General features: G+C 42.1%; 1 protein-coding gene across 6 annotated transcripts in view; it reads right to left on the bottom strand.

Moving 5' to 3' along the window:
- tenm3 (teneurin transmembrane protein 3) overlaps positions 1–12,102 on the bottom strand; it is a 779,964-nt gene that overhangs the window by 88,750 nt on the left and 679,112 nt on the right. For all 6 annotated transcript variants that reach the window (XM_061880866.1, XM_061880868.1, XM_061880869.1 and 3 more), the window contains 4 exons: positions 11,906–12,044; positions 11,729–11,834; positions 8,015–8,157; positions 7,590–7,768 (listed from right to left, as the gene is read on the bottom strand). In XM_061880866.1, coding sequence (XP_061736850.1) covers positions 7,590–7,768; positions 8,015–8,157; positions 11,729–11,834; positions 11,906–12,044 — 567 coding nt within the window. The remainder of the gene's footprint in view (positions 1–7,589; positions 7,769–8,014; positions 8,158–11,728; positions 11,835–11,905; positions 12,045–12,102) is intronic.

Below are 12,102 nucleotides of genomic sequence, written 5' to 3'. Positions count from 1 at the left end.
GTCACTGTGGAAAAAAGCAGCCGGGTTTACCCAGACCCGAAACGCTGGATGACAAGCCAGGTCCGCATGCTCCTCAAAGCCCGCGACATTGCCTTCAGGTCAGGTGACAGTGGTCTATACAGCACCGCTTATACTGACCTGAAGAGAGGACTCAAGGAAGCCAAGAGGGACTATTAAGAGAGGATCGAAGACCACCTCTCGAGCAACAACCCACGGCAGATGTGGCAGGGCATACAGCACATCACCAATTACAAAGGCTGTGACGCAGCAACCGGGGACTGGGATGCATCGCTAGCAGAGGAGCTGAACTGCTTCTTTGCTCGCTTTGAGACATCACAAACAGTCACAGCCACACCACCTCAGCCATCCCAACCCCGAGCACTCCCACACTCACTCTTGAGGAGCACGAGGTCAGGCGGGTGCTCAAGGCAGTGAACCCCAGGAAGGCGACTGGTCCAGACGGTGTACCCGTAAAGTTGCTCAAAGCATGTGCTGACCAGCTCTCCTACATTATCACCGTCCTCTTCAACCTCTCCTTGGCACAGGCACTCATCCCACCCTGCCTTAAATCCGCCACAATTATCCCAGTACCCAAGAAAGCTGCCACAAACAACCTCAACGACTATCGCCCAGTAGCACTTACACCTGTCATCATGAAGTGCTTCGAGAGGCTGGTCCTCCACCACATCCAAGCCTGCCTCCCCCCCACCCTAAACCCACAGCAGTTTATCTACCGGGCAAACAGATCCACGGATGATGCCATATCCATGGCTCTCCACTCCACACTGAGCCACCTGGAACACCGAGGGAGCTATGTCAGGATGCTTTTCATTGACTATAGCTCCGCCTTCAATACCATCATTCCAGACATCCTAGTCACAAAACTGCTGGACTTCGGCCTCCCCTCACCCACCTGTCTTTGGATTAAGGACTTCCTGACCAACCGACCTCAGACAGTAAAACTTGGCCCCCATCTCTCCTCCCCCCGCACACTCAGCATCGGCTCACCACAGGGCTGTGTGCTTAGCCCTTTGCTGTACTCCCTCTACACCCATGAGTGTAGTCCATCCCACCCGGAGAACACCTTCATCAAGTTCGCCGATGACCTAACGGTGGTGGGTCCCATTACAGGGGGGGATGAGTCTGCATACACAGATGAGGTCCTTAAACTATTAGCGTGGTGTTCAGTGAATAATCTGGCACTGAACACCACAAAAACCAAGGAACTTATCTTTGACTTCAGGAAAAACACTGCAGACCCCGCCCCCCTCTACATCAACGGCGAGCAGGTGGAGAGAGTCAGCTCCTTCAAGTTCCTTGGCACCCTCATATCTGCCTACATGTCCTGCACCCAAAATACAACTGTGGTAATCTGGAAGGCCCAGGGGGGACTCCACTTCCTGAGGGTGCTGAGGAAGAACAGACTGGAGAGGCAGCTGATGGTGACCTTCTATCGCTCTGCTGTCAAGAGCCTGCTGACGTACTGCATAACAGTGTGGTACGCCAGCTGCACTGAAGCAGACAAACAGGCGATTCAGAGGGTCATAATGTCTGCACAAAAAATCATCGGCTGCCCCCTGCCCTCCCTGAAGGATTTCCATAACTTCTGTTGCCTCAAGAAAGCAAAAACCATCACCAAAGATAGCACACACCCTGACTACCACCTGTTCCACCTGCTACCATCGGGCAGGCGCTACAGGTGCATCAGAGCCAGAACAAACAGGCTCAGAGACAGCTTTTTTGCCAGAGCTGTCGCCATGTTGAACTCTAACTTATAATAATAATAATTCACCCCTATACAATATAATGCCCTAATACCCTACTGTGCAATACTACCCTTCGAGTGCAATACGTCCGACATTGATTGTTATTTATTACTTCGGTACTCTTGTCTTGTTCTGTATATTGTACAGTATTTTGTATTTCAACAGTGTTTTGTATATTGTACAGGATTGCTTGTTATTTTTATTGGATCGAAGTCTGTTTATTTCAAATGTTAGTTTTTCCTTTATTACCTCTTGTGTTATTTATTTTACCCCATACTTGTTCCCACAGCTGCACCTTAAGTTGGAGTCTTTAATCTCGATATATGCAAATATAATGACAATAAAGTCTATTCTATTCTATTCTATATATACATATATAATCTGTTCATGAATGAGTATATCCCTTCGGCCACCGTGTTCAATGGAGAAGTCTGAACTACAAAATTTGCAGCCAGCGTACCCCTTCCGCTTCGAGCTGTCCTGGATGAACCGAAATTATTTTTTTCCAATAATTTTGGAACTTGCAAGCGTACTTCTTCGTCTTACCCATTATCGCCATGTCTCTTGTTCGTTCTTCTGCTTCGTCTCTGTTATGTTTTTGGACATTACTACTTGCCGTAGTTTTGAAGCAATGCATGATGGGAAACCGGATGTTGTGTGTCAGTGTGTTAACATGCTGGCTGGAATAAACACATGCTGAGAAATAGCTCCGTGCCTGCCTACTTCATGGTTTATAGATGAACCTATGGATAAGGGATACATATATAATAGTCTCCTTTTCAGGTGAGAGAGGAAGCTAAAAGCAGTGCCTTTAAGGCACGCCCCTAATATTGTTGTCCGGGTGGAAATCGGGAGGAATTTGGGAGAATGTTTGCCCTGGGAGATTTTCGTGAGGGGCACTGAAATTCTGGATTCTCCCAATGACAATCGGGAGGGTTGGCAAGTATGGATCTGTTTACTCTGCCAATTAAGCTTTCTCAAGAACAACACTCTCCATTTACAAACCGTCACCTGCATATTAACAAAGTATTAGCAACAATTTTAAATTTTATTGTAAGATTTAACACCGAGGAACTACTTTTAGCAGCACAGCACCTTGTTCACATAGAGGTAAGCAAATGACTGCAGCAAGTGATCTGCTGCTGTTGAATCGCCGCTGAGTTTGTACAAGTTAATGTTATATTTTAAATCATGTCTCACACCTGTATAGCCGAAGGTTGGGGAAATAAGCCGAGAAGTTGGAATCACCGTATTTTTCGGATTATACGGCGTACTTAAAATACTTAAATTTTTGCAAAAATCGACAGTGCGCCTCAAAACCCGGTGCGCCTAATGTACGGAATGATTCTAGTTGTGCTTACCGACTTTGAAGCAATTTTATTTGGTACATGGTGTAACGGTAAGTGTGACCAGTTGGCAGTGACACAAAAGAGATATGTGTAGACTCCAATATGACACAAGTTAACAACACCAACACTTTAAATGTTCCATTGAAATTAAAGAACATTACACACGGCACTCGAAAATATTTCTCAAAATGTTTAAGTATGACGTTGAAGCCGCACCGCTTGATGGATTGTCGGCCCATTACAACTACCGTAGTCAGAGATACAAGTGTTACTATGGTGTGTGTATAAGGACCGCAACATGGTATCCATTAGCAGACATATTACCTGCCGTTTTGTTTCCCAATATTATGCAAAAACAACTTTTCTTGCCTTCGGGTACCTGCTGATGTGTACTTGGGATCTGCATTAGTTCTTCTTTTTCTCTATCTTCTTGTTATGGGACTTTCATCCTCTGCTGTCATACTTGCCAACCCTCCCGGATTTTCCGGGAGACTCCCGAAATTCAGCGCCTCTCTCGAAAACCTCCCGGGACAAATTTTCTCCCGAAAATCTCCTGAAATTCAGACAGAGCTGGAGGCCACGCCCACTCTAGCTCCATGAGAACCTGAATCAATGTTGTGACCCTCTTAAACAGGACAATACTGCCATCTACTGTACATAGAATAGAATGTATGTTCTGAAGCCCACAGTAAAGAGACGTAACTTCATCATGTCGCCTGGATATTGACTCCAACCCAATATATTACACCTTGGACGAGCAAAATGAAGAAATACGCTTGCAAGTTCCAGAACGATTGGAAAAAAGAATTTCAGTTTATCCAGGAGAGTTCGAAGGGAAGGGGTATGTTGCCTGTACATTTTGTAGAAGCGAATTCTCCATTGAACACGGTCAACGGATATACTCAGTCATGAACGGTCAGCGAAGCACAAAGCATCCGCAGCGCAGCATCGTTCACAACCCAGTATTATGGCCCATCCTGCAAAATGGAGAACCGAGGGTGTATCTTTTGCTGAAACAAAGATGGATGGCTATGCTGATAGCTGGAAGCAACATCCCGTTCTCATTTGCGGATGTCTACAACAAATTCGTGAAGGCTGTCCCCGGATTCGGAGATCGCTCGCCAATACTCAAATGGCAGAACAAAGGTTATTCAAATAGTGGAAGGTAAGTGTTGTTGTTGTTTTTTAGTAACAAGCAAGCACAGTACAGTTAGTAGAACAACTGTGTTTTTATTACTGTGTATTTGATAGGTGCCGTCTGAAATTCAACTATTTATTTTATTTAATATATTTATTTAATATATTTATTTTATTTATTTTATATAATAAAATAAATATATATAGCTAGAATTCACTTAAAGTCAAGTATTTCATATATATATATATATATATATATAGGAAATATATATGAAATACTCGAGTTGGTGAATTATACGCTACCCCTCTTAACACCGTCCCCCGCCCCAACCACACCCCCAACCACGCCTCCGCCCCACCTCCCGAAATCGAAGGTCTCAAGGTTGGCAAGTATGTCTGCTGTTGCCTTTTCTAGTATAAAGCAGTGAATAGTTCTTGCTTATGGAAGCGCTAAAACATACCGGTGTAGTGAGTTTACATTATTCACCCAAGGAACTTTAGTTAATAGAGGTTTCTGGTCAGATGTTTTTCACGGGACACATTTCCGAGATTTTTGTTGCACAAGTGAGACTAGGAAAAGAAGACGCTGTCGAAGGTGAGCCACGTAAATAAGGCCACCCACAAAACGGCGCATCCTGATGCGACTGACAGAAAGCGACTTGGAGTTGAACTGTAAAACATCATCTATGCAACATTTTGAGCAAAGAGCCACCCTTACATGTTATGTAGACCACAAGGAAGTGTTTTAAATTTCGTAAAAAATCTTAATATGACTCCTTTAATGCAACCCAGTGCGCCTTATATATGAAAATAAAAAACCTACACCAGTTTATTGGCAGTGGGCCTTATAATATGGTGAGTCCTCTATGGTCCTGAAAATACAGTTAACTGAAACCTGAAGATGTCGCTAGGATGATCCCAGCCATTTTTTTTTTATCTGTGGAATGAGGATTATGTTGAATTCATCATCTTAATGTATTTTGTTTTTCTAGTTTAGCACTTAGCAATAGTGCTACTTGAATATTATTGTTTCATTATAGCTGCATCTGCTTAGCACACAGCATCTCAATCATGTTAAAGTTAAAGTATCACTGATTGTCTCCACACACACTAGGTGTGGTGATATATTCTCTGCATTTGACCCATCCCCTTGTTCCACGCCCTGGGAGGTGAGGGGAGCAGTGAGCAGCAGCGGTGGCCGCGCCCGGGAATCATTTTTGGTGATTTAACCCACAATTCCAACCCTTGATGCTGAGTGTTAAGCAGGGAGGTAATGGGTCCCATTTTTATAGTCTTTGGTACGACTCGGCCGGGGTTTGAATTCACGACCTACCAGTCTCAGGGCGGACACTCTAACCACTAGGCCACTAAGCAGGTCAGTGATGTGTCTCATCCTACTTATATGCAGGCTCAAAAAGATAAGGATATGAATCCAAAATAGTCGTCGTCGGCTCTTACGAGGTCTGCCATAATTAGTAGTAGCTGTTGGCGGACAAAACAACCCTTGGTGTGTGCTCTGTGAACTTAATGCACCCAGAAAAATAAGTTCCAGCGGTAATGCTTAAAACTACTCAATTATTGTAAATATTGCATTTAACCATGAATGTTACTGTCACTACATTACATATACAGAACGTAGATACAGTTGTGGTTAAAAGTTTACATAACTTGTAAAGAACATAATGTCATGGCTGTCTTGAGCTTCCAATATTTTTCTACAACTCTTATTTTTTAGTGATAGAGTGATTGGTCAAGAAGTTTGGTTCTTTTATGGATTTATTAAGGGTCTACTGAAAATCTGCTTGGTCAAAAGTATACATACAGCGATGTTAATATTTGGTTACATGTCTCTTGGCAAGTTTCACTGCAATAAGAAGCTTTTGGTAGCCATCCACAAGCTTCTGGTTGAATTTTTGACCCCTCCTCTTAAAAAAAATCAGTGCAGTTGAGCTCCATTTGTTGTTTTTCTGACATGGACTTGTTTCTTCAGCATTGTCCAGACGTTTAAGGAAGGCCATTCTAAAACCTTAATTCTAGCCTGATTTAGCCATTCCTTTACCACTTTCAACGTGTGTTTGGGGTCATTGTCCTGTTGGAACACCCAACTGCGCCCAAGACCCAACCTCCGGGGTGATGATTTTAGGTTGTCCTGAAGAATTTTGGAGGTAATCCTCCTTTTTCATTGTCCCATTTACTCTCTGTAAATCACCAGTTCCAAAACAGGCCCAGAGCATAATACTACCACCACCATGCTTGACAGTAGGTGTGGTGGCCTCACCTTTTCTCCTCCAAACATATTGCTTGGTTTTGTGGCCAAACAGCTCGATTTTTGTTTCACCTTATCACAGAACTTTCCTCCAAAAGGTCTTATCTTTGTCCATGCGATTTCTGATGAAACAAAAATTGAGCTGTTTGGCCACAATACCCAGCAATATGTATAGAGGAGAAAAGGTGAGGCCTATAATCCCAGGATTAAAGGCCTTTACCACATCAAAAGTGGTAAAGGAATTGCTAAATCAGGCTTGAAGGAAGGTTTTAAAATGGCCTTCCGAGAGTCCTGACTTAAATGTGTAGACAATGCTGAAGAAACAAGTCAATGTCAGAAAACCAACACATTTAGCTGAACTGCACCAATTTTGTCAAGAGGAGTGGTCAAAAATTCAACCAGAAGCTTGTGGATGGCTACCAAAAGCGCCTTATTGCAGTGAAACTTGCCAAGGGACATGTAACCAAATATTAACAATCCTGTATGCAGATTTACTCACATTTTCAGTAGACCCATAATAAATTCATAAAAGAACCACATTTCATGAATTTTTTTGTGACCAACAAGTATGTGCTCCAAATACTCTATCACAAAAAAATAAGAGTTGTATAAATTATTTGAAACCCAAGACAGCCATGACATTATGTTCTTTACAAGTGGTGTTGAAGGTTTTTTGGATATTTTTTGAGGGCTTTGAAGAGGGAATCTATCCTATCCCCATTACCTGTATCGTTAGCTGCCTCTTGCTAGCAGTTTTTTTTGTGTGTTTTTTTTTACTATTTAAAATAGAAATAGACTAAAAGATAAAGACAGGTGTGTTCTTGTCACCAATACAGACGTTGGATAAGCGAAGTTCTAAAAAAGTGCAGTTCTCCTTTAAAATCAAAACACTTGCTAAGAAATTAGCTTCAATGGAAAAAAAAAACACATCATCTGTTCGGGAGAAGCCATTTCTTGACATAGTCACATGACTCTCACATGGCAACCACTCCTAAATGTTTCCTATACTGTACGTCACTTAGGGACCGCATGAGTTCAAGTCATTTATGCCACGACAACCGAGGCCCTTACCTTGCACCAAAGTGTAGAAGGAGTCTACTGAGGAAAGGTTAGTCGTTATGGAAACATCCTCGTCTCTCCCTGACGTCTCAATATCCACAGCAACTGCTCCTGATGACATGTCGCCATGGAGATTGGTAACGACGCCAGTAGGGAAGGTGATATTTGTCAAACGCCCCTCGTTATCATAACTGTAGGTACAGTGAAGAGGGACGAGAGGGAGGGAACAGAACATGAGTTTCGAGACCCGTGCTGACGAAAAGCACCACCCAGCAGGGGGCTGTGGCTGGAAGCAAATCAAACGCACACATGTTCATATTTCACAGGAGTCCATGCAGGTTTTTTTTTTTTTTTAAACACACACCATTTTTGAGCTTGTTGTTTGGTATTTTCAACCCGAGTAATACAAAACAAAAAATAACAATCATTTTGCTCACTCATAGAAAGTAGTCCAGCCAATTTGGATGCTCTTGGTCGCCAGTAAGCCACTGTTGCCGTGGTAACTAAACAAGACCAACTCTTGACCCTGCGCTGTCAGAGACTTCAGACCTCCATTTGTTCCAATGGTCAGCCAGATGACCTGGACACAAAAAACATTGTTATGTGTTGACAATCTGTTCCAAACAGTTTTACAGCCTGAAACTGTGTGAAACTGATATTTATATTGTTGTTTTTTTGTTTGGGCAGTCCGCATGGAACTATATGTTTATTTTGCTGTACAACGGGTGAGCCTGATGCACCCCTCCTGTTGTACAGTACATTGGAACCTCAATTTAAAAACTTAAATGGTTCCTGAACAGGTTCAGTTCGTAAATGTAAGCACATTTCTTTATATGAAACAATGTAAACATGGGTTCCAGCCTCGGCAACTCTATACCGTTGTTTCATCTGACCACAGAACTTCCCTCCAGAAGGTCTTATCTTTGTCCATGTGATGTCAGACGAAACAAAAATCAAGCAGTTGGCCACAAAACCAAGCAATATGTTTGGAATAAAAAAGGTGAGGACTTTAATCCCAGAAATCAAATCAAATCAACTTTATTTATAAAGCACATTTAAAATTTACCACAGGGTTAGCCAAAGTGCTGTACAATGGACAGGTTAAAAGATAATACGAGGACCGAACAAACAACACAACACAAACAGAACATGATAAAAAAAAAATTAAAAAAAATAACAATAAATAAATAAATAAAAAAATAAATAAATAAAACATAAAAACATAAAAACATGTTCACAGCAGGTGTATAATGGGGTGTTATTGCAGGATGGATATCACTTAGTGTTAAAAGCCAAGGAATAAAAGTATGTTTTTAAGAGAGATTTAAAAACAGGAAGAGAGGAGGCTTGTCTAACACTCAGAGGTAGGTCGTTCCAGAGCTTGGGAGCAGCAGCGGCGAAAGCTCTGTCACCTCTAAGCTTCAGCCTTGTGTCAGGGACCGTCAGTAGCAGCTGATCGGCTGATCCTAGGGATCGAGTGGGGCAGTAAGGCTGAAGAAAGTCGGAGAGATATGTTGGCGCGAGGTTGTTTAGACATTTAAAAGCAAATAGAAGGAGTTTAAAATTGATTCGGTAACGCACAGGGAGCCAGTGAAGGGACGCTAATATAGGCGTGATGTGCTCACGTCTGCAGGTCTGTGTTAGCAGACGAGCAGCAGAGTTCTGCACGAGCTGCAGGCGGGCGAGGGAGGCCTGGCTAATGCCTACAAACAGAGCATTGCAGTAGTCTAAACAATTCGAGATAACGGCATATTTGGCGTAATTGATAAAAGCTTTTTTGAACGACGCTGCTGATTTGTTTTTCGGATTTAAAATCTGAGTCGAACTTTACCCCCAGGTTTGTGACACAGTCACTGAGATACGGGGTCAGAGTGCCGAGCTCAACCTTGGGGGAGGGAGAGCGACTTGGACCGAACAACATAACTTCTGTTTTGTCTTAGACTCAGGAAGTTAGCTGAAAGCCAGGCTTTAATGTCGTGCAGGCAGTCAATGAGAAGTTGAACACAATACCTACCGTCAAGCATGGTGGTGGTAGTATTATGCTCTGGGCCTGTTTTGCTGCCAATGGAACTGGTGCTTTACAGAGAGTAAATGGGACAATGAAAAAGGAGGATTACCTACAAATTCTTCAGAACAACCTAAAATCCTCAGCCCGGAGGTTGGGTCTTGGTCGCAGTTGGGTGTTCCAACAGGACGATGACCCCAAAAAAAACGTCAAAAGTGGTAAAGGAATGGCTAAATCAGGATAGAATTAAGGTTTTAGAATGGTCTTCCTAAAGTCCTGACTTAAACATATGGACAATGCTGAATAAACAAGTCCATGTCAGTAAACCAACAAATGTAGCTCAACTGCACCAATTTTGTCAAAAATTCAACCAGAAGTGCCTTATTGCAGTGAAACTTGCCAAGGGACATGTAACCAAATATTAACATTGCTGTATTTATACTTTTGACCCAGCAGATTTGGTCACATTTTCAGTAGACTCATAATAAATTCATAAAAGAAGCAAACTTCATGAATGTTTTTTGTGACCAACAAGTATGTGCTCCAATCACTCTATCACAAAAAAATAAGAGTTGTAGAAATTATTGAAAACTCCACACAGCAATGCAATTATGTTCTTTACAAGTGTATGTAAACCTTTGACCATGACTGTATTTAAATAAAAGTTAGTACACTTTGAACACAATATAAAGTGCTGCACAGTGCTGTATATTAAAAAAAATCCAGCATCTGTGATGGTATGGGGGTGTATTAGTGCCCAAGGCATGGGTAACTTACACATCTGTGAAAGCACCATTAATGCTGAAAGGTACATACAGGCTTTGGAGCAACATATGTTGCCATCCAAGCAACGTTATCATGGACGCCCCTGCTTATTTCAGTAAGACAATGCCAAGCCACATTCTGTACGTATTACAACAGCGTGGCTTTGTAGTAAAAGAGTGTGGATATTAGTCTGGCCTGCCTCTAGTCCAGACCTGTCTCCCATTGAAAATGTGTGGCGCATTATGAAGCCTAAAATACCACAACAGAGACCCCGGACTGCTGAATAACTTAAGCTGTACATCAAGCAAAAATGGGAAAGAATTCCACCTGAAAAGCTTCAAAAATTAGTATCGTCAGTTCCCAAACATTTACAGAGTGGTGTTTAAAGGAAGGGCCATGTAACAGGGTGGTAAAAGTGCCCCTGTACCAACGTATTTTTGCAATTTGTTGCTGCCGTTAAATTCTAAGTTATGGATTATTTGCAAAAAAATTAAATAAGTTTCTCAGTTACAACATTAAATATTTTGTTTTTGCAGTTTATTCAATTGAATTTATGTTGAAAATGATTTGCAAATCATTGTATTTTGCTTTTATTTACGATTTACACGACCGATCATTAAAGTTTGTCTACGTGGCTTTGGGTTTTGTGCATATTGAGCTCGCAAAACGAGAAAAATGTTGTAAAAAGGCTACGAAAAACATTCAAAAAGCACACAAAGAAGCAATTAGAGGGGGGGGGGGGGGGGGGGGGGGTTGCCCACATATGTGGTCCTCTCCAAGGTTCTCATAGTCCTCATAATCACCGATGTCCCACTGGGTGTGAGTTTTCCTTGCCCTTATGTGGGCCTACCGAGGATGTCGTAGTGGTTTGTGTTGTGGTTTGTGCAGCCCTTTGAGACACTAGTGATTTAGGGCTATATAAATGAACATTGATTGATGATTGATTGAATTAGAACCGTCGCTGCTGACTGAATGAGCACGGAGATGGATAAGCCCACCTACAATGGATGTGCTGCAAAACACACAATGTGTGGATCAAACATTCATAAACAGACAAAACTCGTACAAGCAGATTTTCACGCCGTTTTACGTTCATAAATCGACAAGTTTGTATAAAAAATTGAGGTTCCACTGTATTTTTAATGTAGTTTTACTTGTAAAGTAAACAAACCAACACTACCATGAATTGATTAACGTGGACCCCGACTTAAACAAGTTGAAAAACTCATTGGGGTGTTATTATTTAGTGGTCAATTGTATGGAATATGTACTGTACTGTGCAATCTACTAATAAAAGTTTCAATCAATCAATCAAAAGCCAGTGACGCTGCTCCTGATCTTTCGAAACACAAGTACAGATTTATATTTGCTTCCAACTTACCTGATTGTCTGGGGCGACCAGACGCACAGGCATCCTATTGGTATCTCTACGGATACGGAGGGTGTTGCCGTTGCTGTCAGTCACTGCTGTTAAATCCTCCTCATTGCTGTTAGAAGAAAAAAAAAAGTGGTGAATAAGGAGGGTAAAAGCCAACAAATCAAATTTCCACACACCGACCTGTAGCTAAAATTGTATTTATAGTCCCCAGTCACCAGGGATACTGTGAATTGATGAGTTCCATTCAAGTCAAACACATAAAGCTCCTGGGAAGCTGGGGAGGCCACTTCATAGGAGCTAGGTCCTGATGCCAATGAGCCTGAGGGCAAATGCAAAAACATTTTGATTAATTTTACCTCCTGGAAGTCACCGACCCT

The sequence above is a fragment of the Nerophis ophidion genome, linkage group LG20, assembly GCF_033978795.1.
Source record: "Nerophis ophidion isolate RoL-2023_Sa linkage group LG20, RoL_Noph_v1.0, whole genome shotgun sequence".
In the NCBI taxonomy this organism is placed as follows: Eukaryota; Metazoa; Chordata; class Actinopteri; order Syngnathiformes; family Syngnathidae; genus Nerophis; species Nerophis ophidion.
This window is presented reverse-complemented; position numbering and strand designations above follow the sequence as displayed.